The following is a 25,654-nucleotide window of genomic DNA, read 5'->3' as shown; positions in this document are numbered from 1 at the left end:
TGCCTATAATACTAAACTTGGAGATATGGCATCTGCAACAGGACATAGACAAGCAGAATGAGCACACAAGTGGCAGATGGAATTTAATAGAGAGAAGTGTGAAGCGCTGCATTTTGGCAGAAGGGATAGGGAGAGGCAATATAAGTTAATAGTGCAGTTCTAAAGTGTGTGCAAGGACAGAGGGACCTGGGATTCATGTGCATAGATCCTGGAAGGTGGTAGAACATATTGAGAGAGTAATTAGAAGCATATGGGATCTTCACAAATAGAGGTATTGAGTACAAAAGCAGGGAAGTTAAGCTAAACCTGTATAAAGCTCTGGTTAGGCCACAACTAGAGTACTTTAGGAAGGATGTGAAGGTCATTGAGAGGGGTGGACAGGAGATTTACCAGAATGGCTCCAGGGATGAAGGATTTTAGCTACAAGGTTATATTGGAGAAGTTCTCCTTGGAGCAAAGGAAATTGAGGGGAGATTTGATAGAGGTGCACAAGATTATGATAGGTTTATATAAGGTAGACAAAGAAAAGATGTTACCATTAACTGATCGTACAAAGACTGAAGACACAAAGTTAAGGTTTTGAGCAAGAGATGCAACTGAGATGTGAGGAAGAACTTTTTTTCCATACAGTGAGTGGTAATGACTCGCTGCCTATGAGTGGGGAAGCCGAGACCATCAATAATTTCAAAAAGAAACTGGATGGGCATTTGAGGGAAATAAACTTACAGGGCTATGGGGATAGAGTGGAGGAATGGGACTGATTGGTTTGCTCTACAATAAGTCGGCATGGACTCAATGGGCTGAATGGCCTCCTTCTGTGCCATAACTATGATTTTTTTTTTAAAGTGCAATGGTTTAAAGAAAGTTAATGTTTCCAAACTATGTAGACTGTCCTAATTAACTTTGTAAATTCCTTTAATCCAAATAGTTGTGGATCTCATTATGTTCATGCCCTGTCAATCAGCCTCAGCTGTTAGCCATCCATTGCATATCATTAATGTTTTTATAATTTCAATTAGATTGCAAATAGATATACTTTGAGCCAGTATATTTTCCCAGCCCAATGCTGAACTGCAACTTGTTCACAGAAACTAAATGCAAAATCATTAGCTTTTATATTCTTTACAAACTTTGACAATACGATTTAAAGGAACAAGGAGAAACAAACAAAAAAAATCATTGGAAGAAAGAGCTTTATATGAATTAGTGACAAAAAAGACCTTACAATCTTAGCACAGATAGCTTAGGGGAAAAAAACAGGTCAGCCCAACATAATCCATTGTGTTAGGCACCTTCTACAAATGTACTACAATATTGTTGGAACAAAACTATTTACAGAATGTTTTCCATCAGTTTTACTCCAAGTCTCTTTTTAAACAGAAGCTCCCCCTCAAAAAGAAAAAAAATCTACTTGAGAAGCCTAGTACCTGGCCAAAAATGAGTTCAAAAGGCTCACAAGTACCTCTGTCAGCTAAATATAACCGATGTGGTTATAAAAAAAGGCATGTCATAGCAAACAAAAATTATAGCAAATCCAGTGTATGGATCACACTCTTGTGCAGATGTTTATTGTCTGGGAGAGTTATTTAAGCAACAGAATTTACTGTCGGGCATACAAAGCAGCAGCTCTGAACAGCACACCAGATTTTTATGGTAATGTTAAGAGTTTTAACTTTAAACCAAAAATATAAAAGGTCATAATATTTTGCACCTATTCTACAAAAAAGGGTCATTTCAAGAGCTGATTCTATGCACATTCAAAACATTTATGTACACAAATAAACACTGTAAACTGGTTGGTGCTTTTCCCAATATAAAATAAACCTCAAGTCCTTAAATGAAAATACATGCTTTCTTCAAATTGTAAGGTTTTTTTAAAGCACTGACGTGTGCCTGAGTGAGAAGCTAAACACATTTAAGGTACTATTTGTACAGTGGAATGGGAGTGCTAGTATCTGAAACTTATGGTCTTTATACATCCGATCCTCTTTATTAAAGAGTAGATTAAAAGGCAGCACCTTTTACCTGATCAAAAGGTTTCCCCATTATGCCCCTCAGTGACATGCTTAGTGCATTTCAACTGATTCCAACAGTTTTCCAATACCCAACTTGTGGCCATTATTCATATCGGAGTCTGAACCCTGAGTGTCAATGAGTTACTTGACAGTGTAGGTCATTATAGTCAAGCCCAAACTGTTCCAGACATACTGGTAGCAATCATGAGAGGAAACCTGGCTGATTATTCTCCTCCTTAACCAAGGGATACTGAAGCTGATTATAGTGCCCACTCAAACAAACCAACCTTCCCCCCACCCCCCCTACACAGATCAACTCACTCACCAAAGATCAAGTTCCTTCTTGATCTATGTAGCTCAATGCTGTGCAATATAGGTTATTTAGCAATTGAACCATCAAGAATGCTGTTCATATTATTTTTAAAAAACAAAATGTAAAAACTTCTGTTCCTCATAACCTGCTATAAAAGGAGAAAGTGCTGGAAGAATTCATTGAAATTTATGCCAGCAATGATTATTTTCACTCAATTTCTAAAAAGTCATGCTTTTATAATTAAGTAGCTTAATGGACCAGCTAGTCATTTCCTGCCCATCATTTTTGTAGATTTGAATGTTTAAAGGACTTGAAATAACCGAGTGTTCAAAGGTTCAAGAGAAAGATATTCTGATACATTTGAGGACAGATGAACAAGAACGTTGAACCTAGGATAACAAATTTAAATGAATAAAGGGCAGGTGGAAAGACAAAAAGTTTTGACCTATCTGAAGTGCAAGGTTATCAGATTTTGAATCCAAGTATTGGCTAATAAGTTGAAATTCTAAATGTGTTGATCAATAGCTACTTTTGAGTTTTGCAAAATCAGCTTTAGTTTCCCTATAGAAATAAAGTGAAACATATTTGGCAGAGAAAGTATATAGCATTGTTCTGGAGCATACCATACAGTTGCTTTCTGTAGTTCTGCAGAAATTAGTTGCTTCGTAAGCAGGTATAATTAGTCAACAGATCATTTTTAAGCTGGTGTTTTGAAAAGCAAAAACTTCTAGCAAGTAGCTTGGAAGATTTGAATTTTTAGATTTAGGTCAAGGATACTGCCATCACAGTAATGTTATAACTGCTCCACTTCAAGTCTTCCACCAAAACAATACAAAGGACTCAACAACATACTGACTATACAACCAAGCGTGGAAGGCTTAAAAGGAGCATGCAAGGTTCATTATCACTAGTTTCTCAACTTTGCAGCAAAGCCTGCAGCAACAAAAGCAAGCTTAGTACAATCCTACCACCAGCCACAGGTGATCTCACACTTTAATGTACAGTTGCCTTGGCCCATAAATCACACTGCTTAACCAAACAGTTCAATGCCTTAGAGAAGCACCGTAGCTTCAGTCACCTTTCTGTTTTAGTCTCTTGTTAGAATCAGGAGTCATCAGCTCTGCTGGTGTATTCCATAGTACGTTTTCTCATAGTGTCCTGTAAGTAATCTCCACCATCCTTCAGCAGACCCTTCTCGAATGTTTTTCTACTGCTCTCTTTTGCTTGTGAGCACAGATCATCTTCAGTTTCCTCATCCTGAAACCGCCCATCCTTTGGCTTCAATAGCTTTGATAGAGGCAATTTTTCTTCCAAAAAAACAAATGTAAAATTTTCATTCAACTTCCAAGAAATCAAAAAAATAAATTAATGGTATTAAGGGGTAACAGAGGTTGCACTTGATGACATTACAGTACAACCATAGATTCATGCAGTAGATTGTTAAACATCCTTGATTTTTATCAGTAAAAAAAAACCTTAAATATCTTGAAAGTCAATAAATACAATTTATTTTTGGAAATATTCTATATAAATTCCTTTCTAATTAAATATACTGTATTTAGGTTCATTTATCAGGTTACCCAAAATATGGCAGCAGGAAGAACCAATTGCATTTCCTTGAATTTTAGAAGAATTAAAACATGCAAAATCATTCTGTAAGTTATAAGAAAATACCATATAAAATGGAATATTGTGAGCAAGTAGATTAATATATAAAGAGGACCAATTAGCCTGTCCCTGAAAATTCTTGCACCCTTTTCTGCACAATATATACAAAGCATTCTAAAGGAGAAGTCAAGAGAAAAGACCAGGGGCCCAAAGCTCACCTTTTTAATACTTCAACAGTTGAAGTGACAACTATACAAATATTAGACAGCGGTTCATCTAGGAATAGTCATTTTTCAAACTGCTGGTTTCCCACTTTCACTCAATTACCAAAGCCCACCACTCATGGTCATGTTGGGGGAAAGAAGACTACACAAAACATCTGATCACACTACTTCCAACCAGCAGTTTTGCAATATGGCAACAAGCAGCAGCAGACCACTGTGGGGATATATTTACCTCCATTTATAACATTGTGTATTATGTGATTGCAGTACAATACACTGCATTATTAACTACCAGAGTTTAGAAGCCAATTGTTTAGCTAACCTGAATCTGACATTCCCATCCTGCTTCAACAGCTCTAACTTCTCTTGGGATAGACTATTTTGGCCTCAAAACCAATTGCAGCTTAAAGAACAGACTGTAACTGCATCAAGGGTATAATGATTTCTAAGCTCTGCGAAAACACTTTTCTATTTACAAATAGCCTCCATGATTAAGACACCAGCAGTTATCTTCTCCACAAAAAATAGCGTTACTATCACTGACTTTGATCCATTTCCAAAATTGATCACAAGTGGTTTTCTTTTGAAAAGATTTGAGTTTTTGTATAACACAGATAAGAGCTTCTTCTTAAAGATGCCATGTTCTTTGTCACAACAGAGGAGGTGACACCCACATCTCACACTCCTCCATGACACAATGTTTTATTAGTGCAGGGGGTGAGATGTGCATTTCACAAGCCACATGATCTATCCTTTTTCTGTTTCTAGGCAAGTTTCATTCCTTCCCACAACATTGTTTTTAAAAGAGTAATTTGATTGCTGCAGTCCTTACCTAGACACTTCCCCCAGTAATTTCTCAACAAATTTGGTTGGCAACGTACAGTCCTATGAAAAAAATGCTTGAAAAACTGGGGCTTTTTTCAACAGAGGGAGTGAGGTAGGTTTTTACCAGAAGGGCGAGTGTGGTGGCTTTGAAAGGCACAGACAGAACTTGAGGAAAAGGACCATCAGCTGGGTGGTGAGTAGTTTTTATTTTATTTGTTCGTGGGATGTGGGCATCGCTGGCTAGGCCAGCATTTATTGCCCATCAGGGGGATAGGAGTCAGGGGCTACAGGGGATATTTGGCTTCGTGGACAAGAAGTGGGAAAGCAACAGAAGCAATTTAACAGGTGGCCTCAATCTTAATGACAAAAAAGTTACCCACCTCCCACCTGTGGACAGTGCAGGAGAGAAAGGTTTAAAGAGACAGTTGATAGTGAAGGAAAGAAGCCGGGATTATCCTTGCTCTCCAGATGATCCTGGAGTAGTAAGCAGTTTTGGCAAAGGAGAATAAGGCTCAACACTACTTGATATAGTGCAGCCAGATCTGCTGATAGATGGATAACCCAGCTGTGCACTCAATATGCTCAAGTTTGTGTCCCTTCGATTTGATAGAGTGAAGCCGATAGCCATACCAGGGTGGAAGAGAGCAAATATCTTACTGCGGGACAAGAGTATCAAAGGTAGAGGTGAGTGAGCAGATCAACAGCTGCAAGTGGAAGGCTAATGGCTAGATAGTTGGCAGCTTGAAGATGAAACTGCAAGTGACTTGAGGGAAGTTTTTCCAGGGGTGGATGCAGAAAGAAGTGGGATTGGCAGGGAATAGGGACATGTGGATATTGAAGAATACAAGGAAGTGTTAAGAGATGACCTTGTCTAAGATTGAGACCATGGGAGATGGCAATGTAAAGGGGTGGCTGTGAATATGGGGAGGAAAGTTAAATATGGAAGAGAGAGGAAGAGGTAGTGAAATCTGAGGAGAGTTGAGATGGAGACTGAAATCACATTGGATGAGGAGTCACTCAGTGCAGAGGCTAAGTGAAGAAAAAAGAAAGGACACCAAGAAACTCAGGATGGGTCAAGGAGAGTGCATCAAGGTGGGTGCTGGAAAGAAGAGAAGGTGTCAGCTGATTTGGGGAAGAGACATGTGATTTGTTGATGCAAGTCATATTACCACCATGGTGTTTTAAGCAGGGTAGGTGGTGGAAAGTAAAGCCAGGCAGGGAGGCTTCAATAAAGGACAAGATGTAATCATTGAGGTAAGTTTAAGTCAAAGTCATAACATCAATGCAATCATCAACAGTAAGATTGGATATGCCAAAAGCAATGATCACGAGTGAATGAAAATTTTGAAGGTGATTGTTGATCCTCTGACAGAGTCAGAGGGGGCAATGGTGGGTGCAATGAAAGGATCAGGAAGGAGGCAGGTGAGTAAACCTTCAGTAGACACACTGGTGGGGATGCCATCAAGAGAGGAGGATGTTGTAGTCGGTGTTGCGGCTTGCAAGGAGACAGCAGTACGTATCGCAATGGGCTTTTCTATGGATGCTGAGAGACTGTGCTTTCCAAGGGCATGAAAGTAGGAAAGCAGCAGAGTAGTGATGGGTTGGGGTAGGCATTAGGGAGCAAAGTACCCAAAGAGGGAAAAAAATGAAGGGTGGCAGGACTGAGATGACAGAAGTGAAGGTCCCTTCATGGGCTAGGATCTTTAGCAGTCTCAGCTACCTAAATCCACTATTAATATTAGAGAACCTTGAATGATAATACACAATGGAGCCATAAGACAATTAGATCTGAAAGATAATAAAAACAAAGTGATGGAGATACTCAAAAGGTCTGACAGCATCTATGGAGCAAGAAGCAGTTTTAAAGTTTCAGGTCTGTGACTTTTCATCAGAATGGAGATCTGACTAAAGGTCACAGACTTGAAACTTTACAGCCCCCCCAACAAGCAGGCTGGGGGGGGAGGGGGGGGGGGCTGTAAAATTGAGTGGGAGGCAGGGGGCCATTCCTGGCACCTTTCCGCCCCACTGCAATTTTACGCAGGGTGGCGGCAGTGAGAAATGGTCTGCCCCCGCCCCCCCCCAGGCCAATATAAGGCTCTTAAATGGCCAATTAACTGGCACTTAAGGGCCTTCACTCACTGCCACTGGTATTTTATCCACGGCAGCCAGACAGCAAAGGCCCCAAGAACGCCCCCAGGTAAAACTTGGCACTTTTCTTGCAAGCTGGGGGGGCTCCTCCCGATCAGGCACCCTGTGCCCCATGGAGGGCCGCCCTCCAACTCCCAACTGCCCCACACTCCCTGCATCACCCCCAACTGGCCCCCCCCTTGCCTCACTGGGGCCCAGACAATTTTTTGGGGCCTCGCCAGGGACACTTACCTTGTTTTGGAGCCATCCTTCCTCTTGCTTGCTGGTGTAGTCCCAGCATTGGTCACTGTTCCCAGTGGCGCTGCTGGGACTAAGAGCTGCCAGCCTGCTGATTGGCCAGCAACTCCATTAGGCAGGATTTCCGCCTCAAGGTTGGGGAAGGCCCACCCATGGCCAATTACGGGCCTAGAGAGTGAACAGTCCCGGCATGGCTCCCCGGGCCCAGCAGAGGCGAGTTCTCCCCCAACTTTTCAGCCAGTGGAAGGGGCCTCCCGCCCAATGTAAAATTCCAGCCATTAACTGTTTCCGTCTCCAAAGATGCTGCCAGACTTTGACTATTTCCAGCACTTTGATTTTATTTCAGATTTCCAGCATCTGCAGTATTTTGTTTTTATCGATCTGAAAGATAATCAGTTTTCAAATACTGGTTTCCTCCTCTTGTGAATTTACAAACATTATGAACTTGGGAAATGCATGGTGCAGTCAGCTACTTCAAATATTACAATCATTACTGCAAGGATTTTAAAAAGAAAAGATGCTCACTCTGAGAACAATGTGGTTGATGTCTATATCGTCGGGATGGTAACACACAGTCTGCCACAAAGACCAGAATCTAAAACAGATGCAGAATTGTTTTTAATAAACTCATTATAATATCACCTTCAAATTTTGCACTTTGATGAACTATGCTGCAAGATAACCACTTTTTAACCTCGGTAAGTTTCTCCTAGGTAAAACAGTATTATACAATATGGAGTAAGGTATGAATTTGTTTAACCATTATTAGATAACTGCTAGTTACTCTACCACATTGACATAATTTAACTGCATTAACTGATATTCACACCTCATATGCATTGCTTAAGTGTTTCTATCCAAGACAGTTGTGCTTCTGCCATATTGCCTAATTTTCAAACAAATACACTCCGCTCATACAGCACATTGGACTGGCAACATACAACTGCACATGCACAAATGCAATGCCATATTAGGCACTGACAAACAGGCGGGGACCTGCCCCATTGTTGGGGAACGACACATATAGCATATTGCTAGCCCGCCCGTGGTCCAAGATTTCTGACATTTACAGCAAGACCCAAATTGGCAAACCTGATTTAAGTGACAAACACAGCACCTAATAGTCATAGGATTTAAGACAAAATACCTCTGATTTAGTTCACTATGACAACAGCATTCCTTAATGTATAGATACTTGTTTCTGATGTACATTTGTGACTTTCTGATTTTGCCATTCATAAGTTGCAAATAACCGATCAGTTATCGGGTATTTAGGACATCAGTGAAACAACAGGAATAAGGTAAAAACCACAGCGTGTGTAATCTTTAACACTTTCACTTGTAATTTAGTTCCTTGCACAATTTCATTCATTGGCATAACTTACATCAATAATTTGAAAGCATTTTGCAAGTCTGAACTGGGACGTACAAAGAATAATCTAAAAAGGCCAGATTTATAAATCTTACCAGTCCAAGTGCAAGACCGGAAAAAAGTGTTGCCAAAGCAAAAATACTGTATGATCCCCAAACTGGTATGCCGATAACTTCAGTGAAGTAATTATGACAATGCTGAAAAATAAACATTTCAATGCAATTCAAAATTACAACCATAATCCGGAGAACATAACTGAATTAGTCACTGGCTATAAACAGATCTACACATATAGTTTTGCCAGAAATAAGCTGCTAGAATATGAGTAACAAAATAAGGCACCCAACATCATGGCACAACATAAGGACACCAATGTGGCATACCAGAGGAGTAGGATACACGGGTTTGATTCCCGATGCTACTGAGCTTTTGATCTCGTTTGTGAACAGCAACACCTCACCAAGAGGCGCCAAGCATTTTCACACAGAAAATACAATCATCCCAATTATATTTTTGCATACTTCCAAGCAACCAGCCTAGAACAATTTTGGCAGAGGCCAGGAAGCAGTTTATAACCTCTTAAATACCAACTAGAATTCACCAAAAATGTTCCTCCAAATACACATAATTACCTTTTTCTATCCTTCAACTGAAATCTTTACACCAACAATGACATGAATTTGTAACTGGTTGAGAGTAGAACTGAGGAATAATAAAAGGGAACATACTCTGATTGATGGGATGTGACAAATGCTGCTCCCCAGAGATCCATACTGGGGCCTCAGCTTTTCACTATATGTATTATGTTAATGGCTTGGACAAAAAAATAGAGTCACATATCCAAGTTTGTAGATTACACAAAGTGTGGAGGCACATTAAGTTGCATAGATGAGAGCAGGAAGTTACAAATTAACATGGACAGATCAAGTGAGCTAAACTGTGGCAGACTGAGTTCAATGTGTGGAAGTGTGAGGTCATCCACCATATCTATGAACAACAAATCTGAATATTTTCTAAATGGCAAGAAATTAGCAGGACGAAAGAGATTTGGGTGCCCACGGACAAATAAAAAATTACAGTTAGTGCACAAAAGATATCCAAAGAACAAAGATAATTACAGCACAGGAACAGGCCCTTCAGCCCTCCAAGCCTGCGCCAGATCCTCTCTCTAAACATGTCGCCTATTTTCTAAGGTTCTGTATCTCTTTTCTTCCTGCCCATTCACGTATCTGTCTAGATACATCTTAAAAGACTCCATCGTGCCCGCGTCTACCACCTCCGCTGGCAACGCGTTCCAGGTGCCCACCACCCTCTGCGTAAAGAACTTTCCACGCATATCCCCCCTAAACATTTCCCCTTTCACTTTGAACTCGTGTCCTCTAGTAATTGAAACCCCCACTCTGGGAAAAAGCCTCTTGCTGTCCACCCTGTCTATACCTCTCATGATTTTGTACACCTCAATCAGGTCCCCCCTCAACCTCCGTCTTTCTAATGAAAATAATCCTAATCTACTCAACCTCTCTTCATAGCTAGCGCCCTCCATACCAGGCAACATCCTGGTGAACCTCCTCTGCACCCTCTCCAAAGCATCCACATCCTTTTGATAATGTGGCGACCAGAACTGTACGCAGTATTCCAAATGTGGCCGAACCAAAGTCCTATACAACTGTAACATGACCTGCCAACTCTTGTACTCAATGCCCCGTCCGATGAAGGAAAGCATGCCGTATGCCTTCTTGACCACTCTATTTACCTGCGTTGCCACCTTCAGGGAACAGTGGACCTGAACACCCAAATCTCTCTGGACATCAATTTTCCCCAGGACTTTTCCATTTACTGTATAGTTCACTCTTGAATTGGATCTTCCAAAATGCATCACCTCGCATTTGCCCTGATTGAACTCCATCTGCCATTTCTCTGCCCAACTCTCTAATCTATCTATATTCTGCTGTATTCTCTGACAGTCCCCTTCACTATCTGCTACTCCACCAATCTTAGTGTCGTCTGCAAACTTGCTAATCAGTCCACCTATACTTTCCTCCAAATCATTAATGTATATCACAAACAACAGTGGTCCCAGCACGGATCCCTGTGGAACACCACTGGTCACACGTCTCCATTTTGAGAAACTCCCCTCTACTGCTACTCTCTGTCTCCTGTTGCCCAGCCAGTTCTTTATCCATCTAGCTAGTACACCTTGGACCCCAAGCGCCTTCACTTTCTCCATCAGCCTGCCATGGGGAACCTTATCAAACGCCTTACTGAAGTCCATGTATATGACATCGACAGCCCAATTATATATCCCAATTATAACAATTAAGATTCAGCACAGCATTACACCATCACAAGGCTTAATGCTAGAATCAAAATAAAAATAACTTACACGAATCCACATGGACAGCTGGAATAATGCTGACATGCTCGTCATCCTGCAACGGAATTACAAACAAGAATATGAGTAATATTCAACTCGGGTTAAAAAATTTAGAAGGAAATCTCTTTGCAGCTAGACATTCAACTTTTACAAATTTAGAAAGAAAATAAAAATTTCCGTGTATGTTCCAAGGAATTACTTCAAGTCCCAGCAGCATGAATGGTTTTTGGACCATAGGCTGATAGAAGGAATGTTGGCCCACTAAAGGTCATACGAACATACCAACATATGAATTAGATCAAATCACATCCTAAACTGGCTGGGATGACTGAATTAGTTTGGACAGACTGAATGCTCTTCGTGCCTTTCTATATTCATATATATTAACAGAATTCCTATTTTAAGCAACATTAATTTGAATTGCACGTTAGTGGAATACTCTCAATTAACAAATGATTGTGCTGAAAACTGCAAAACACTTCAGTGGTTTGTCTAGACACCCAAGATCCAGTCACAAATATCTGAAAACTCCAAATATCAATGTCAACTTTCAAAAGGAACACCTTTCGGCAAAAAGAAATCGCGCATCCAATGTTCTTAACTAATTACAGGTCAGATTTGTGGATGTACAGACAACACCAAAAAGGAATTTTAGAGGGAGACCATCTTAGACAAACACATGCTTTCTGATACACCAGGTACATTTAAAATTCACTTCTTTCTATACAAGTGCTAACTTTATCCAATATTGTGGACTCTGGAAGCTTACCCACCACTTGGGATTGCACTCTAACTTTTGTGTCCTCTATTGTAAAAATCAGGTTCTTTAGAATGTCAACTGCAAGTTTTGTCCATACTGCTCTATGGTACCCAAAAATATTTTCCACTGTTATTACGCTTGGTGTTCACCCACGATTGCCAGCACCAACTCCCATCCCTTCCATAATGAGTTCCTTCTGGATTTTTCTAAAATATGCCACTGGCCAAAAGTCAACCAATGTTTGGAAGAGACTATCGCTAACTAAAGGGGAACATACAAAACCTCATTTTAATCCCACTTTTAACTTTTAAGACATTATTCCATAATCTAATAAAGCATGTCACTTCATCAATAAATGCCTTTGAGCATTTCAACAGACCAGTTCAGTTTGACAGCTTAAACCCACACAGATCTATGCAAGTTAATAAGCTCTGCTAGGAGTAACCAAAAAAAGAGAAGCAAATTGACATTCAAAATTGTTAATTTTTTTTTAATTTTCTGTTCTTCACTCTGGAACATCACAATTTTAAATTAACTCTCAGGCACTTTTGAAATAATTAAATTTTATATCCACCTAAAATATGACAAAGTTATGCTAATTATTTACATCTAAGACACATCAAATAAACTTTATGGGTATGATTTAGAATCACCAAACTTTCACAATGGAGTCAATGATCCACATCATGGCTAAATGATAATTGATAACCATGGGAATAAAATACACCTCAATTTTAATTCGTCAAATTCTCATTAATATTTTGTAAACTAACTTACAATATTAAGAAATTATGATTTAACTAACATAAAGAGAAATATAACTTAAGCACTGCTAGAGAATACTAATTACATATCTGAATTATTTAAACTTACAAATAGGAGGACGGTCTTAACCAAGAATACATTGGTTCTATGGCTTCCCATTTCTTTCCATCTACAAAGTCGATAAAGTCATTCTTCATTCTAGGGCCTTGATACTTTCTAAACTCTCCATCCTTACAGCTATAAAGGAGAAAAAAGCAACTTAAGTAAACAGACTTTGTCATTATTTTACACTTGGACAAAATTAATACAATTGTTAAAGTAATCCAAATTACAAATGCCACTTAAAACATAGCCATAATCTAAACTGCTCAAATATTTATTTACCTTTCAACTGTACTGATTATCCTCAAATGGGAAAAAGAGCCATTGTAAAATAAGAGGTTACATTTGACTTAAATCTACTTAACATACACACAGGTTTACAATTACAATAACGTAACACATACGATACTGAGTGTGAAATCTTGGTTTGTAATTAATATTATGACAAGTGTAGTATGTCTAAAAGATGTTCCGGAGATAGTAGTGTAGTATGGCAGTGAAGGCAGATTTTTTGTACTTATTACAATTTTTTTAAAAAGCATTCATGGGATGTGAGCATCAATGGCAAAATCAGCATTTGTTGCCCATCCCTAATTGGCCTCGAGAAGGTGGTGGTGAGCCGCCTTCTTGAACGTCTGCAGTCCATGTAGTGTAGGTGTACCCCAGTGCTGTTAGGAAGGGAGTCCCAAATTTTTGACTCAGCAACAGTGAAGGAACAGCAATACAGTTCCAAGTTAGGATGGTGTGTGGCTTGGAGGGGAACTTGCAAGTGGTGACATTCCCATGTGTCTGCTGCCCTTGTCGTTCTAGGTGGTAGAGGTCGCGAGTTTAGAAGGTGCTGTCGAAGGTGGCTTGGTGAGTTGCTGAAGCGCATTTGTAGATGGTACACATTGCTGCCACTGTGCACTGGTGGCAGAGGGAGTGAATGTACGAGGTGGCAGATGGGGTGCCAATCAAGCAGGCTGCTTTTTCTTGCATGGTGTCGAGCTTCTTGAGTGTTGTTGGAGCTGCACTTATCCAGGCAAGTGGAGAGTTTCCATCACACTCCTGACTTGCGCCTTGTCGATGGTGGACAGGCTTTGGGGAGTCAGGTGAGTCACTCGCTGCAGAATTCCCAGCCTCTGACCTGCTCTTGTAGCCACAGTATTTATATGGCCGCTGCAGTTTAGTTTTTGCGCAATGGTAACCAACCACCCCCTCCCCCACCCAACCCAAGGATGTTGATGGTGGGGGATTCAGTGATGGTAATGCCATTAAATGTTAAGGGGAGATGGTTAGATTCTCTCTTGTTGGAGATGGTCATTGCCTGGCACTTATGTGACATGAATGTTACTTGTCACTTATCAGCCCAAGGCTGAATGTCATCCGCATCTTGCTGCACATGGACACAGACTGCTTCAGTATCTGAGGAGTCGCGACAATGTCATGAATAAAAACATTTTAGCAATTATGGGTAATGCATCAGATCACAGTATTGACCAGCTATAAGTACACCTTCAGAAGATCTTGTGATGGATAGTTTTGCCATCATAAAAATCTATATATTTCTTACCATGTATTTAGGAGATGTAGTTACTTTCAGCTTGCTTACCACAAACTAACATTATCTGGTTGGGAATGAATCCACAGCCCTCTCCTGTGGTTGAAATTAAGTTTGTGTTTTGTTACAGATGACTATAAGCAATAATCTCAACTGATCGGATTGTGTAATCACTTCAGACCTACAGCTGTTTGCCATTGGATGATTGCTTCAGATGCCTATCTCATTATTTATGACCAGACTATCAGAGCCAGTTGCTCTAAAGCCCACCAAGCACCTTTGCATTTTTCAAATGTTGATCATCATTCCAGATATGTTTCCTTGTTAAGGTAATCCTGTCCTGTTGACTGGGAAAGATCTCACAGGATGTCTCGGGGTGGAGGGGTTGGTTTGCCAGATAGAGAGATGTATTTGCCTTTTTTTGCAAGTTGTACGGGGTTCACTGAAATAAAGAAGGATACCTAAAGACTTCACAATAGTTAGAAAGCTTGTGTATGAAACTTATGCTACAGATCTATATTACTGATAGTTAGAAAAATGTCACAACTTTTGCTATTGTACCTCAGAGGTAAGTTAAGCATTCTCTAATCAAATCAAATGTTCTGTATTGATTTCCTGCTATCTAATTTTTTACTTTTAATAAAGTTAATTTGTCATTCATATTCTAAGACACGTATCTGATATCCTAAGACTGGGAAAGCGTTGCAGTAATTTCCCAGGAGTTGTTCAACTCCTGGGAGATGTTAGACTGTCAGATATTGCGCACATAAAATCACCCATTTTGATTCATAAGGAGTGCAGACTCAATTATGGGAGTAGTTTTTAATGCAAATAATGACAGAAACATTTGGGGAAAGCCTCAAAAACATGTTGTGCAGGATCAGTAAGGGAAGAAATGCTTAAAGATTAGCGTATTGTCAGATTCATGATATTAACATACAAAAAACTTTAGTTCATTGAAAACAATGTTGGAAAAGATGCACAAGCAAATATATATTGTATTTTTCTTCTGACCTATTTGCAACTAAGAGGTATATACTCACTGATATATTGTGGGAAGAGCTGTAATAATGAAACGACCACTCAGACCTGTTTTTAAAAAAAGATATGATTTTCACAGCAAAAATAAGAGATTTTATATCAAGTTTATACATGAAGCATAACTGGTTGTGAAAAAGTTACTAAGTCACGCACAGAAAGTGTTTCCAACTTTTAACAAGCATTCATTTTCCCCAAGAAAGCAAATATTACTGTATTTCTCATTTTTTAGCAGATGAGGCTGAAAGTTTTATTCCAACACATGACTTACACAAATGAAGGAATAGCAAGATCGCCTCAAAATCTGTATTTATGGCTCTGTGTTGTATTTTGTAGACTAGCAAAATTAAAATTGGTCATTCTAAGGTGAAGAGAATGTATCATATTTCAAAGACTGCATACTGGTATAAGATTTAAAAATAAGACCCTACCAGATTTGTGACAAAAACAATGCTTGCAAAACTTTAAGCCACCTGCCCCAGTACAAAAACATAAACATTATATGTCTATTCCTTATTGCAGCAATTACCTCAAGATACAAAACATCCATTTTTAACAGGAATATTCCTCCTACAGATTATTACAGCTAAATCAAGAATAAAATATGGGAATGTGAAACCAAAAAAGCTAAGTGTTCTTGTAACCATCTGAAGTATTGTGCTGATCTATGTGGAGAATCAGCAGTAATAAATGTTCCTTGCAGTCGACGCAACAGGACATGAAGCTCTTGCAACCCTCAGAAACAATGACTTAACACCTACCACATGAAATATCACCCCCATGCAGCACTGCATGAAAAGCTGTGCTGTTCTTCTCAACAGCAGAAATAATAATCAGTCCTTCCAATTTATTAACACTTCTGAAGGTTGATTCTTTACACAAGATTGGAAGCTTTATTTGTTCCCCACAGCAAAATGTTACAAGTGCAATGATACCATTAGTGATGAAATATACCTGGCTGCTCAGTTACATCCACTTTGGCAACATTAACACCCAGATCATCACTCCACTCTGCAAACTCATTCCATTCAGACTGAAGATGTTGGCAGGCAGGACACCAGGGGGCATAGCTGGAAATTAAAGTAACACTCTGACTAATACATGCACGTAGCTATCAGAAACACATTACCCTGTTCAAATTACTTTTACTTGAGAAATGCTTCTGAGCAGCCAAATATCTAAATATTTTACACACCAGCAACAGAATTTTCAAAAGTTTAAATTCTGGTGGGATGTGATTATTGACAGTGACTATCTTCAGATGCTCTGGGTGACGGCCACTAGCCCTGACCCTGTCACTGGCTCACACCCTGGCCCTAGCTCTGACCGTGTCACTGGTTCCAGCTACATCATTGGCTATATTCCTAGCCCGGTCAATGGCTGTAACGTTGACCCTGTCACTGGCCCCGACCCCGGGGCCTGGGCTGTCACTGGCAATGACATACTCCGTTACTATGGTTTCATCTAATTGATTTTTTAGTCTCGCTTCCTCTCAGGACTAAGTTATTCGCACAACTTGCTGTAAACGACACGGATGCGCACAGCGAGGGCCGCAAGTATGAGTGTATCTGCGCCTTAGCACGCTGTTGCCGGTTAATGCAGCCGCAGTGACTGGCAGCCCCAACCCCCCTCCCCACCCTGCCCCTCCACCCCGGTCCCCCCTACCCCCACCTCGGTACCCCCACCTCGGTACCCCCACCTCGGTACCCCCTACCCCCACCTCCCACGCCCCTACCCCCACCTCGGTCCCCCCTACTCCCACGCCCCTACCCCCACCCCCCACCCCCCACCCCCCACCTCGGTCCCAGCCACTCACAATTCCACCATCCACTCCCCCTCTAGGATCTCTCTCCAGTTACGGTCGGTGATGACTTTGACCAGACTCCTCTTGGCCTGTACAGCCGGCACTGAGAGTAGCACAGCCAGCAATAGTAGTGTCGGTCTGAACCTCAGCCACCCGCAGGCCTCGACCCCCGCCGCCATCTTCCCCGATACTTCCGCCGCGCACTACGCATGTCACTAGCGCAGCCGCGAAGGACATGCGCAGCTGCAATGAGCTGTTGCAGAACCTTGTCAGGAGGAAGGGAATGCAACAGAAGGAGTATATTGGGAATGTTGCAGAGCGTGCAGAATAACAAAAGAGTGTGTAACAGGCAGTGCAACATACGATTAGACGACACAGGCTAGGGTGATGGGATAGAAACATAAAACCTAGGGTATTGGACATGGGTGTAATAGTAGCATAGACTATAGGGCAGAGACATTAAGTATTGTGTAGGGCTGAAGGACCAAGGCGTATTTGGCTTTGAGTCAAGTGCAGGCAGGACCATCAGTAGCTCTAAATAAGCATAATGTAGGCTGAACGGGGAGCAGCTTGGGATATTTTTGTCAAAACATATTGGATTTTGGACAGGGTTCAGGGCATGGTGCCAGTCTAGGGCTCAATGCAGAGCTGGGTTCAAATTTAGGCAAAGTACAGGGCATGGATTAGAGTATTGGATAGGGTGCAGAGCATAACTCAAAGCACTTTGCCCAAAGATTGTTTCCCCTATGAGCCAGTTCTATTGATGTCAGGAGAGGTGCAGATAGGCTTTAGGTAGAAGCATGGAACAGTATAAAGGAAAGAAGGAACTTGCACTTGTATAGTACCTTTCATATCCTCAGGATGCTCAAATATGTTTGAAATCCATTGAATTACTGTCACTATTGTTATGTAGGAAAATGTGACATCCATTTTACACACATCAACCTTCCACAAACAGAAAGCTAGATAATTGACCAAATAATCTATTTTTGAAATGTTGGTTGAAATGTTGTCCAGAACACTGGGAAGCATCCCCTTCTGGTCTTCCAATAGTATCATGGGATTTAATGCATTTCATCTGAACAGGCAGGCAGAGCATTGGTTTAAATATCTCATGCAAAAGGCAGGATTTATAATCTGTACTGTATTGAAGTATCAGGATAGATGCTGTGGTTAAGTCTTTGAAACCACATTCTTCCCATTCAAAAGGTAAGAGTGTTACCAATTCAACCAAGCTGACACAACTGTAAGCTAGATTTATTGTAAGTGCCATCAAAATGACATCCTATCTGATAGTATCATCAAATGGTATAAATATAGCAACTTGTTTGAAAATTATTGAACTAAGCAGCAATGTTTATAATCTTTAAATGAAAATCAAGTTTATTTAAATAGAAGCAAATTGGGCAGGCTCTGCCACGTGTTAGCACCTCTTGCCCAATTTACATCTCTGCAGTCAGCACAGCCAATCCTGTACATGCATGCAATAAATCAGGAAATAGATCTCATGGTAGCATAGGTGGTTATCTGCCTTATCAAATGCATATTAGCAATTTGCAAAATAAATATTTCTTTAAATGGGTAATAGACATCGCTATATAAAAAAGCTTGAAGGGCAATTTTTCAACTGGACAGCTTTTTGACAACCGTGGTCAGGATTCTTTTCTAGGTCCTAGATGTTAGCAGTCAACCTTAGTTCAGTGATAGCAATCTCTCCTCTAAGTCAGAGGTTTGTATGTTCAAACCCCACTTCATGGATTTGAGGACTAAATCGATACTGATTACTGCAGTTGAGAAATTGCTGGAGATATTGCCTTTTGGATGATACGTTAGGTCTAGAGCTTGTTTAGATAGATGTAGAAGATCTCAAGGCACTCTTTAAAGAAGAGCAGGGATGATGTTCTGGCCAATATTTAGATTTCTATCAATACCACTAAAAACAGGTTGTCTGGTCATTAATCTTATTGCTGTTTATAAGATGTTGCTGTGTGCAAATTGGCCCTCACGTTGCCTACATTACAACATTTCAAAAGCACTCATTGGCTGTGAAGTACTTTTGAGACATTCTAGGAACATAAAAGACACTATATAAATTCAAGTTATTTTCTTTCCTTTAGACAGGTAGTTCATTGAAAAATGGTCATTGTAGAAGCCTGATTGATCCTCTCGATCAGATAGTTTAGTAAAATGTTTTAAAGGCTCTATACAATGTACTATGAATATTTTTCTCACATGGCTGAGCAAGCCTTATGAACAATGGCATCTACTTGCCAGAAGCTCACCATGCTTGAAGATTGAAATTATTATATTAGCAGATCTCTCATAGGTGTTACAAGAAGTGCATATTGTATGCTCGTTGTATCTCACACTGAAGAGTGCCTGCAGAGTCTCATCGACAGGTTTGCGGCTGCCTGCAATGAATTTGGCCTAACCATCAGCCTCAAGAAAACGAACATCATGGGGCAGGACGTCAGAAATGCTCCATCCATCAATATTGGCGACCACGCTCTGGAAGTGGTTCAAGAGTTCACCTACCTAGGCTCAACTATCACCAGTAGCCTATCTCTAGATGCAGAAATCAACAAGCGCATGGGTAAGGCTTCCACTGCTATGTCCAGACTGGCCAAGAGAGTGTGGGAAAATGGCGCACTGACACGGAACACAAAAGTCCGAGTGTATCAGGCCTGTGTCCTCAGTACCTTGCTCTATGGCAGCGAGGCCTGGACAACGTATGCCAGCCAAGAGCGACGTCTCAATTCATTCCATCTTCACTGCCTCCGGAGAATACTTGGCATCAGGTGGCAGGACTATATCTCCAACACAGAAGTCCTTGAAGCGGCCAACACCCCCAGCTTATACACACTACTGAGTCAGCGGCGCTTGAGATGGCTTGGCCATGTGAGCCGCATGGAAGATGGCAGGATCCCCAAAGACACATTGTACAGCGAGCTCGCCACTGGTATCAGACCCACCGGCCGTCCATGTCTCCGCTATAAAGACGTCTGCAAACGCGACATGAAATCATGTGACATTGATCACAAGTCGTGGGAGTCAGTTGCCAGCATTCGCCAGAGCTGGTGGGCAGCCATAAAGACAGGGCTAAATTGTGGCGAGTCGAAGAGACTTAGTAGTTGGCAGGAAAAAAGACAGAGGCGCAAGGGGAGTGCCAACTGTGCAACAGCCCCGACAAACAAATTTCTCTGCAGCACCTGTGGAAGAGCCTGTCACTCCAGAATTGGCCTTTATAGCCACTCCAGGCGCTGCTTCACAAACCACTGACCACCTCCAGGCGCGTATCCATTGTCTCTCGAGATAAGGAGGCCCAAAAGAATATTGTGTGCAAGAGTTTAAATATATTAATAGATATAATTACCAGTCAGTTGAAATATGGTTCCTATGCTTTGTGAATCTGTCCACACTTGTTCCTACTGTGTGAAATATATTTTGATGGTTTTCACCCAGACCAGTTCTTAAATAGGCCAGCAATATCAAAGCTCCTCGCAGTTTATCTAAGTTGGTATTTTCTGACAGCCCATAAAGTTGTCTAGTGCACTGGTGGGGTAAGTGTTTTGAGGTTGACATTTAACAACATTGTTGAGGAAGGATAAAAAGAGAACTCATTCTTGCATCTAACCCGACGTGTCCTTGGAGTACTTGATGATAACACTGAATATAAAAGCAGACAAGGTATTCCATTCCCCAGTACTGACATATTTTACATCAAATCAATAGGATAAAAATGTAGTGAAGTTTTGAGCAAGTTCTGCTATGATATAGCATCAATCATCTATACTCCGAAACATCTGTGTGGGCCTAAGGCATCCACCACATTCATTTCATCAATTTCATTGAATTTTTGCTGAGAATACTGCCTTGAAGAACTAATTTACTCTAGCCAGTGAGTCAGCTTGCACTACAGCATTATGATTAATCAGGTTAAATTAAACATAATCAGATAGAAATTGGTTATGGCTCATTTTCAGGCCTAAAATAGGTAAGTAGCTGCAAGCACATGCCAAAAGCCTGAGGCTCACCTGAAACTGGCCTCAGGCCACATTTTAATTACATAGACAAGCAGCTGAGGCCAGTCACGCCTATTAACCAACCGCCCAGGACTCCTGAGAATTGTACTCAGCCAATATGATGTTGGATGTTTTTCAGGTGTCCTTAGGGCACAGGGCATTGCCCTGTAAAATTGGTCGTTACCCCTGTTTTCCACTTGGAAAATGGGTGCAAGGAAGACCAATTTCTACCTCAATGTGATTTGAATTAGGAAGAGGACATAAACACTCAAAGTAAAACTCCAGGCTCTAAAGAGTAATTATTCAATATATAAAGCACTCCTTAGCATTTAGTTGGAGTACATTTTTAATCACTTTATCTACGCTATAATAATTTTTGTTTCTAACTACAGATAGAAGTTATGAACCGCTTGAGTTTTCATTAGGTGTGCTGTTGGAAGAATAAACGGAGGAAGAATTTGTCTTTGTTAATGACTGTCTTTGACTCTGCTGAAAGACAATACAAATCTTAAAAACAGAATTCCTGCTTTCCTTTTGTTTTACAGCCAGCAGTAGGGAGCTACATTTCTGTCTCAAAGAGAAAGCCCAGTCCTTTTATCGAAATGTCTTATCGATTGGTTATCATACATTAGCAAATTTTCATTCTAGTAATGCTAAAGTGAAAACCAAAAAATGCTCAAAGTATAGGAACGAATTTTAATTTTATTTCCCATCATTCTAGTTTATTGCTGCTTCTCAGCTGCCTACTATTTTTAATATTGCTGTGGGAGGGGGAGAAACACCACAGTTTGATCTTGTTCCATGACATCATCATGTACAAAATAATACGTACATTTCTTGTCATCTGGTACATCTCGAACAGACCAAATGATTTCGTGTCAGGGTGAGAAACGATCAATTTTACATTTAAATTGCAATGATCTTTTATGCTGATAATGACAGAACACAAGCATCGACTTGCTGCAATGTTACATCCTATCATTTGGAAGTAGGGCTTGGAAACAAAGCAGAAAAATGGCAAGCTAACAGCATTTGAGAATAAATGTTACATATCCTGAGATAACATTGTTAATGAGGAAGGGAGGAGGCACACGTTTGCTAGTACTGCAGTTGTGGAAGTTATAAAAGCTAATCAAATGGGGACATTTGGCAAAGATTAATGGTGAGCTACTCCCACGGCTGGTGTTGAAAGGGAGTATCAACTACAGGCGGGACAGCCAGTCCAAAGCAAAAGCAATTTATTATCAAGGACTGCTGTAAGTGCAAAAGTGTACCAACTAAAGGAAGCAGTGTAGCAGCTAAGAACAGAAATGACACAAATAAGCTCTTTAAAGTCTTGTGTACTGTTCCATAGCGGTGAATAATTAACACCCCTATCACAACGTTGCTTTCTCAATAACATCCCTGTAGTTCGTGCCTGTTTTCTAGATTTTGTTGCCAATTTTTTCCGCTTGTCTCCTGAAAGCACTTAATTTCAGTTCAGTGAGCACCTCGGGTATCTTACCCAAAAACACGTGCGCCACTACGCTAATTAACTATGGCAAGCTTCACAGCTCAGCCCAATTCTGTTCTGAGCTGAAGTTCACACATGCACTTCTCAGCTGAATGGGAATCAAAGTGGCAGCTGTGGCTGATTTTCCCCATCCCTGGTATTGGAGTGTGGAGACCAATTGCAGTACCCTAGTTGCTGCCCAACATGATCGTGAACTCAGTGTAGACACAGATCAAGCCTGGTCTGATGAAAGGTCATGACCTGAAATGGTAACATCTGCTTCTGTCTAAAGATGCTGCCAGACCTGCTAAGTATTTCCAGCATTTTCTGTTTTTATTTCTACTTGATTTAGTACTGTACCAGACAGTGCCTTTAGCCCTTGTCCACCTAGTCACAGTTGTTTGAGACATTTGGAACATATTTAAAACTTTGAAACTACAACTTTCTAACTTAGAGGCAATTTGCTAACAATTGAGCCAAGCCAACAATGTGTAATATATTTATTCACAACTGTGATTTTTAGTTACTGATGTAGAGCTGTGTTAAAGCTGGCCTGTGCTCCAACACCACAGCTCAGGTACTCCTGCTGTGGAAAAATATCTTAATAGGTACATCTTGAGGTCAGTTAGAGGCTAATTATTGATCTTGAAGAAAGTTTTTCTAGAGTGGCATCTGCTTATAAATCACAGGTAACCAATTGAGGTAAGCTGACACTATGTGATGTACTTATACAATGTACTTGTACTTTTCAGGCCAGAAGAAACCAGTTGAAATGTTATAAATGTTGTTTCGATGTGTTGAAATTCTATAAATATCACAGTTGAGCAATTCAGTGCATTGTGTGACAAACTGTCACACTGTCAAGTGCAATATTTTCAGGTGTGACAGACGCACACCAAATGCAAGACTTTTATACGTATAAATGTTTCATTCATATCTTTGACAGGATGTGGCACTTTTTTGCCCCTGTTTAACACGAGCTACTTATGGCACTTTTATTAAAATACAGTCATGCATATTAAAAGAACAGCCTATCGTGAGTGCTATAAATACATAGCATGTACAATGTTAATGCAGACTTATTTTATTTCCCTAATTGTACCATTCTATGATGTAGTCCCATAGTTGGCTTTACCCCATTAAAGGTTTTCTGTTTCTAGGTTTTAGAACTCTAATGTCTGGACTGCAATGAAGGGCGGCACAGTGGCGCAGTGGTTAGCACCGCAGCCTCACAGCTCCAGCGACCTAGGTTCAATTCTGGGTACTGCCTGTGTGGAGTTTGCAAGTTCTCCCTGTGTCTGCGTGGGTTTTCTCCGGGTGCTCCGGTTTCCTCCCACAAGCCAAAAGACTTGCAGGTTGGTAAGTAAATTGGCCATTATAAATTGCCCCTAGTATAGGTAGGTGGTAGGGAAATATAGGGACAGGTGGGGATGTGGTAGGAATATGGGATTAGTGTAGGATTAGTATAAATGGGTGGTTGATGGTCGGCACAGACTCGGTGGGCCGAAGGGCCTGTTTCAGTGCTGTATCTCTAAATAAATAAAAAAATAAATAAATATCAGGTAAGAGAAAATCCATTTTTTGTAGGCCAACCAATGGAATGCTAGAATTTGCAATTCTTTTCATCATAAAATGTGGCTTTTATGAGGGTTTACAAAAAAAAACAGGAATATTCAAAGCCAAACGTGATGCGAGCTCAGAACAGGAGCATCTGCCAAAAAGATTTTCCATCTGCCATGGAACTGCAGGAAGTGATTAGGAGCCCACCATCACATCAGGAAACATTTCTATCTTCAGTTTGTCACTTTCACAGAAAGCAATCTGCGATATCTAGATTGTTTCATCTCTTTCACAACATCTGAAGACAAATAGCACCTTCAGAAAATATAACAAATCTTACTGTCAATTTTTTAATATGCCATGTATTTGCTTACAACTATGGCTAATTTTTTTACTCAGTTATTTTCAAAATAGTATTAATCTTATTTAGGTCAATTTTTTGTAATTATATTTGAATTGTGTAAATGTACATTATATGTCTCACTTCACTTTCAAATACATATGTAAAGATTTTTGGACAGTTGTAGCCATTTGGACAACAGTTCGTGTTACATTAATGCAAATGGATTAAGAATTTGCAATGTCTTCTTGTTACATTTTAAACGCCAGGAAACACTAAAGAGAATAGACTGGAAACTGCAGCACTAGATCTCACTATGATATTTTTAAACACTTCTACATAATTCTTTTCCTTGACTCCTTATTGAGAGGTTACATTTTTATATCCCAAATGTAAGTGCAAAAGTATGGAACTGAATCTGTAATTCTTTCCACTTTATAATTTGCATAATTAGTTCTAGCTGCACAGATCACACAATGACACAACTTGCCAGCCAATCAGACATCCAACGCAATGTTCTTTAATTAGAATCTTCCCACACCAAAGCTCCCACTCTGTCACTAAGCAGATCGCACACATTTATAATGTGTCAGCGCATAAGACATTTTCCACCCCCACCAGTCACCCACTCCCAAAACTTATTGCATTGCTAAAACAAAACCCATGGATATTCTGCTTAAAAAAAAACTAAATGGTTTTGGTCAATCCTAATAATCTACAAAACACAATCAAAAAATATATCTTCAGGAAGTAGTTTATCCCAATCTTATGCCACATAAACAGGCAAATCATTTATGTACAAATTGAATGCACCAGCTCCCCTCATCACAGTCCTGGTCCACAGAGAAGAAGCTGCCTTGATCTGCTCAAAGCCGCACCAGCAATGTCTGCTCTCAGCAAATTTCACTTGTATAGTGATGATTACAGTTGACCTATTCCTCACATCATCATCCACAACAAATTACAAGACTTCATAAAAAGGAATTGTTACAGTACTCTTGATGAAGAAATCCTATTTGTGCTATAGAAACATTACCCGTACTTTGTGTTATACACAACAACAGCTGAACAACATAACATAAGTAGTAGGAGCAGGAGTAGGCCGTACAGCCCAT

At 40.3% G+C, this 25,654-nt stretch overlaps 1 protein-coding gene across 1 annotated transcript; it reads right to left on the bottom strand.

The window, feature by feature from the left end:
- Positions 1-1,176: 1,176 nt before the first annotated feature.
- On the bottom strand, positions 1,177-17,332 carry tmx1 (thioredoxin-related transmembrane protein 1). Its single transcript, XM_068039097.1, has 8 exons — positions 17,138-17,332; positions 16,276-16,391; positions 15,327-15,372; positions 12,750-12,878; positions 11,126-11,171; positions 8,838-8,939; positions 7,896-7,965; positions 1,177-3,635 (listed from the first exon to the last, which is right to left on the bottom strand). The coding sequence occupies exons 1-8, from the start codon at positions 17,302-17,304 to the stop codon at positions 3,433-3,435; spliced, it is 879 nt and encodes a 292-aa protein (XP_067895198.1). The 5' UTR covers positions 17,305-17,332; the 3' UTR covers positions 1,177-3,432.
- Positions 17,333-25,654: the final 8,322 nt, after the last annotated feature.

This window comes from Heterodontus francisci, chromosome 9 (genome assembly GCF_036365525.1).
Source record: "Heterodontus francisci isolate sHetFra1 chromosome 9, sHetFra1.hap1, whole genome shotgun sequence".
Lineage (NCBI taxonomy): Eukaryota > Metazoa > Chordata > Chondrichthyes > Heterodontiformes > Heterodontidae > Heterodontus > Heterodontus francisci.
Note: the sequence above shows the minus strand (reverse complement) of the source record. Positions and strands in the feature narration are given on the sequence as shown.

Bases quoted from the DNA above. Each gene is read 5' to 3' on its own strand.
- tmx1 (XM_068039097.1), bottom strand. From the start codon at position 17,304: ATGGCGGCGGGGGTCGAGGCCTGCGGGTGGCTGAGGTTCAGACCGACA. The intron at 15,373-16,275 runs GTATATTTCATC...TTTTAAAAACAG, and splicing joins GGATGTAACTGAGCAGCCAG to GTCTGAGTGGTCGTTTCATT. The intron at 12,879-15,326 runs GTGAGTATATAC...TCTCCTTTATAG, and splicing joins GCTCTTCCCACAATATATCA to CTGTAAGGATGGAGAGTTTA.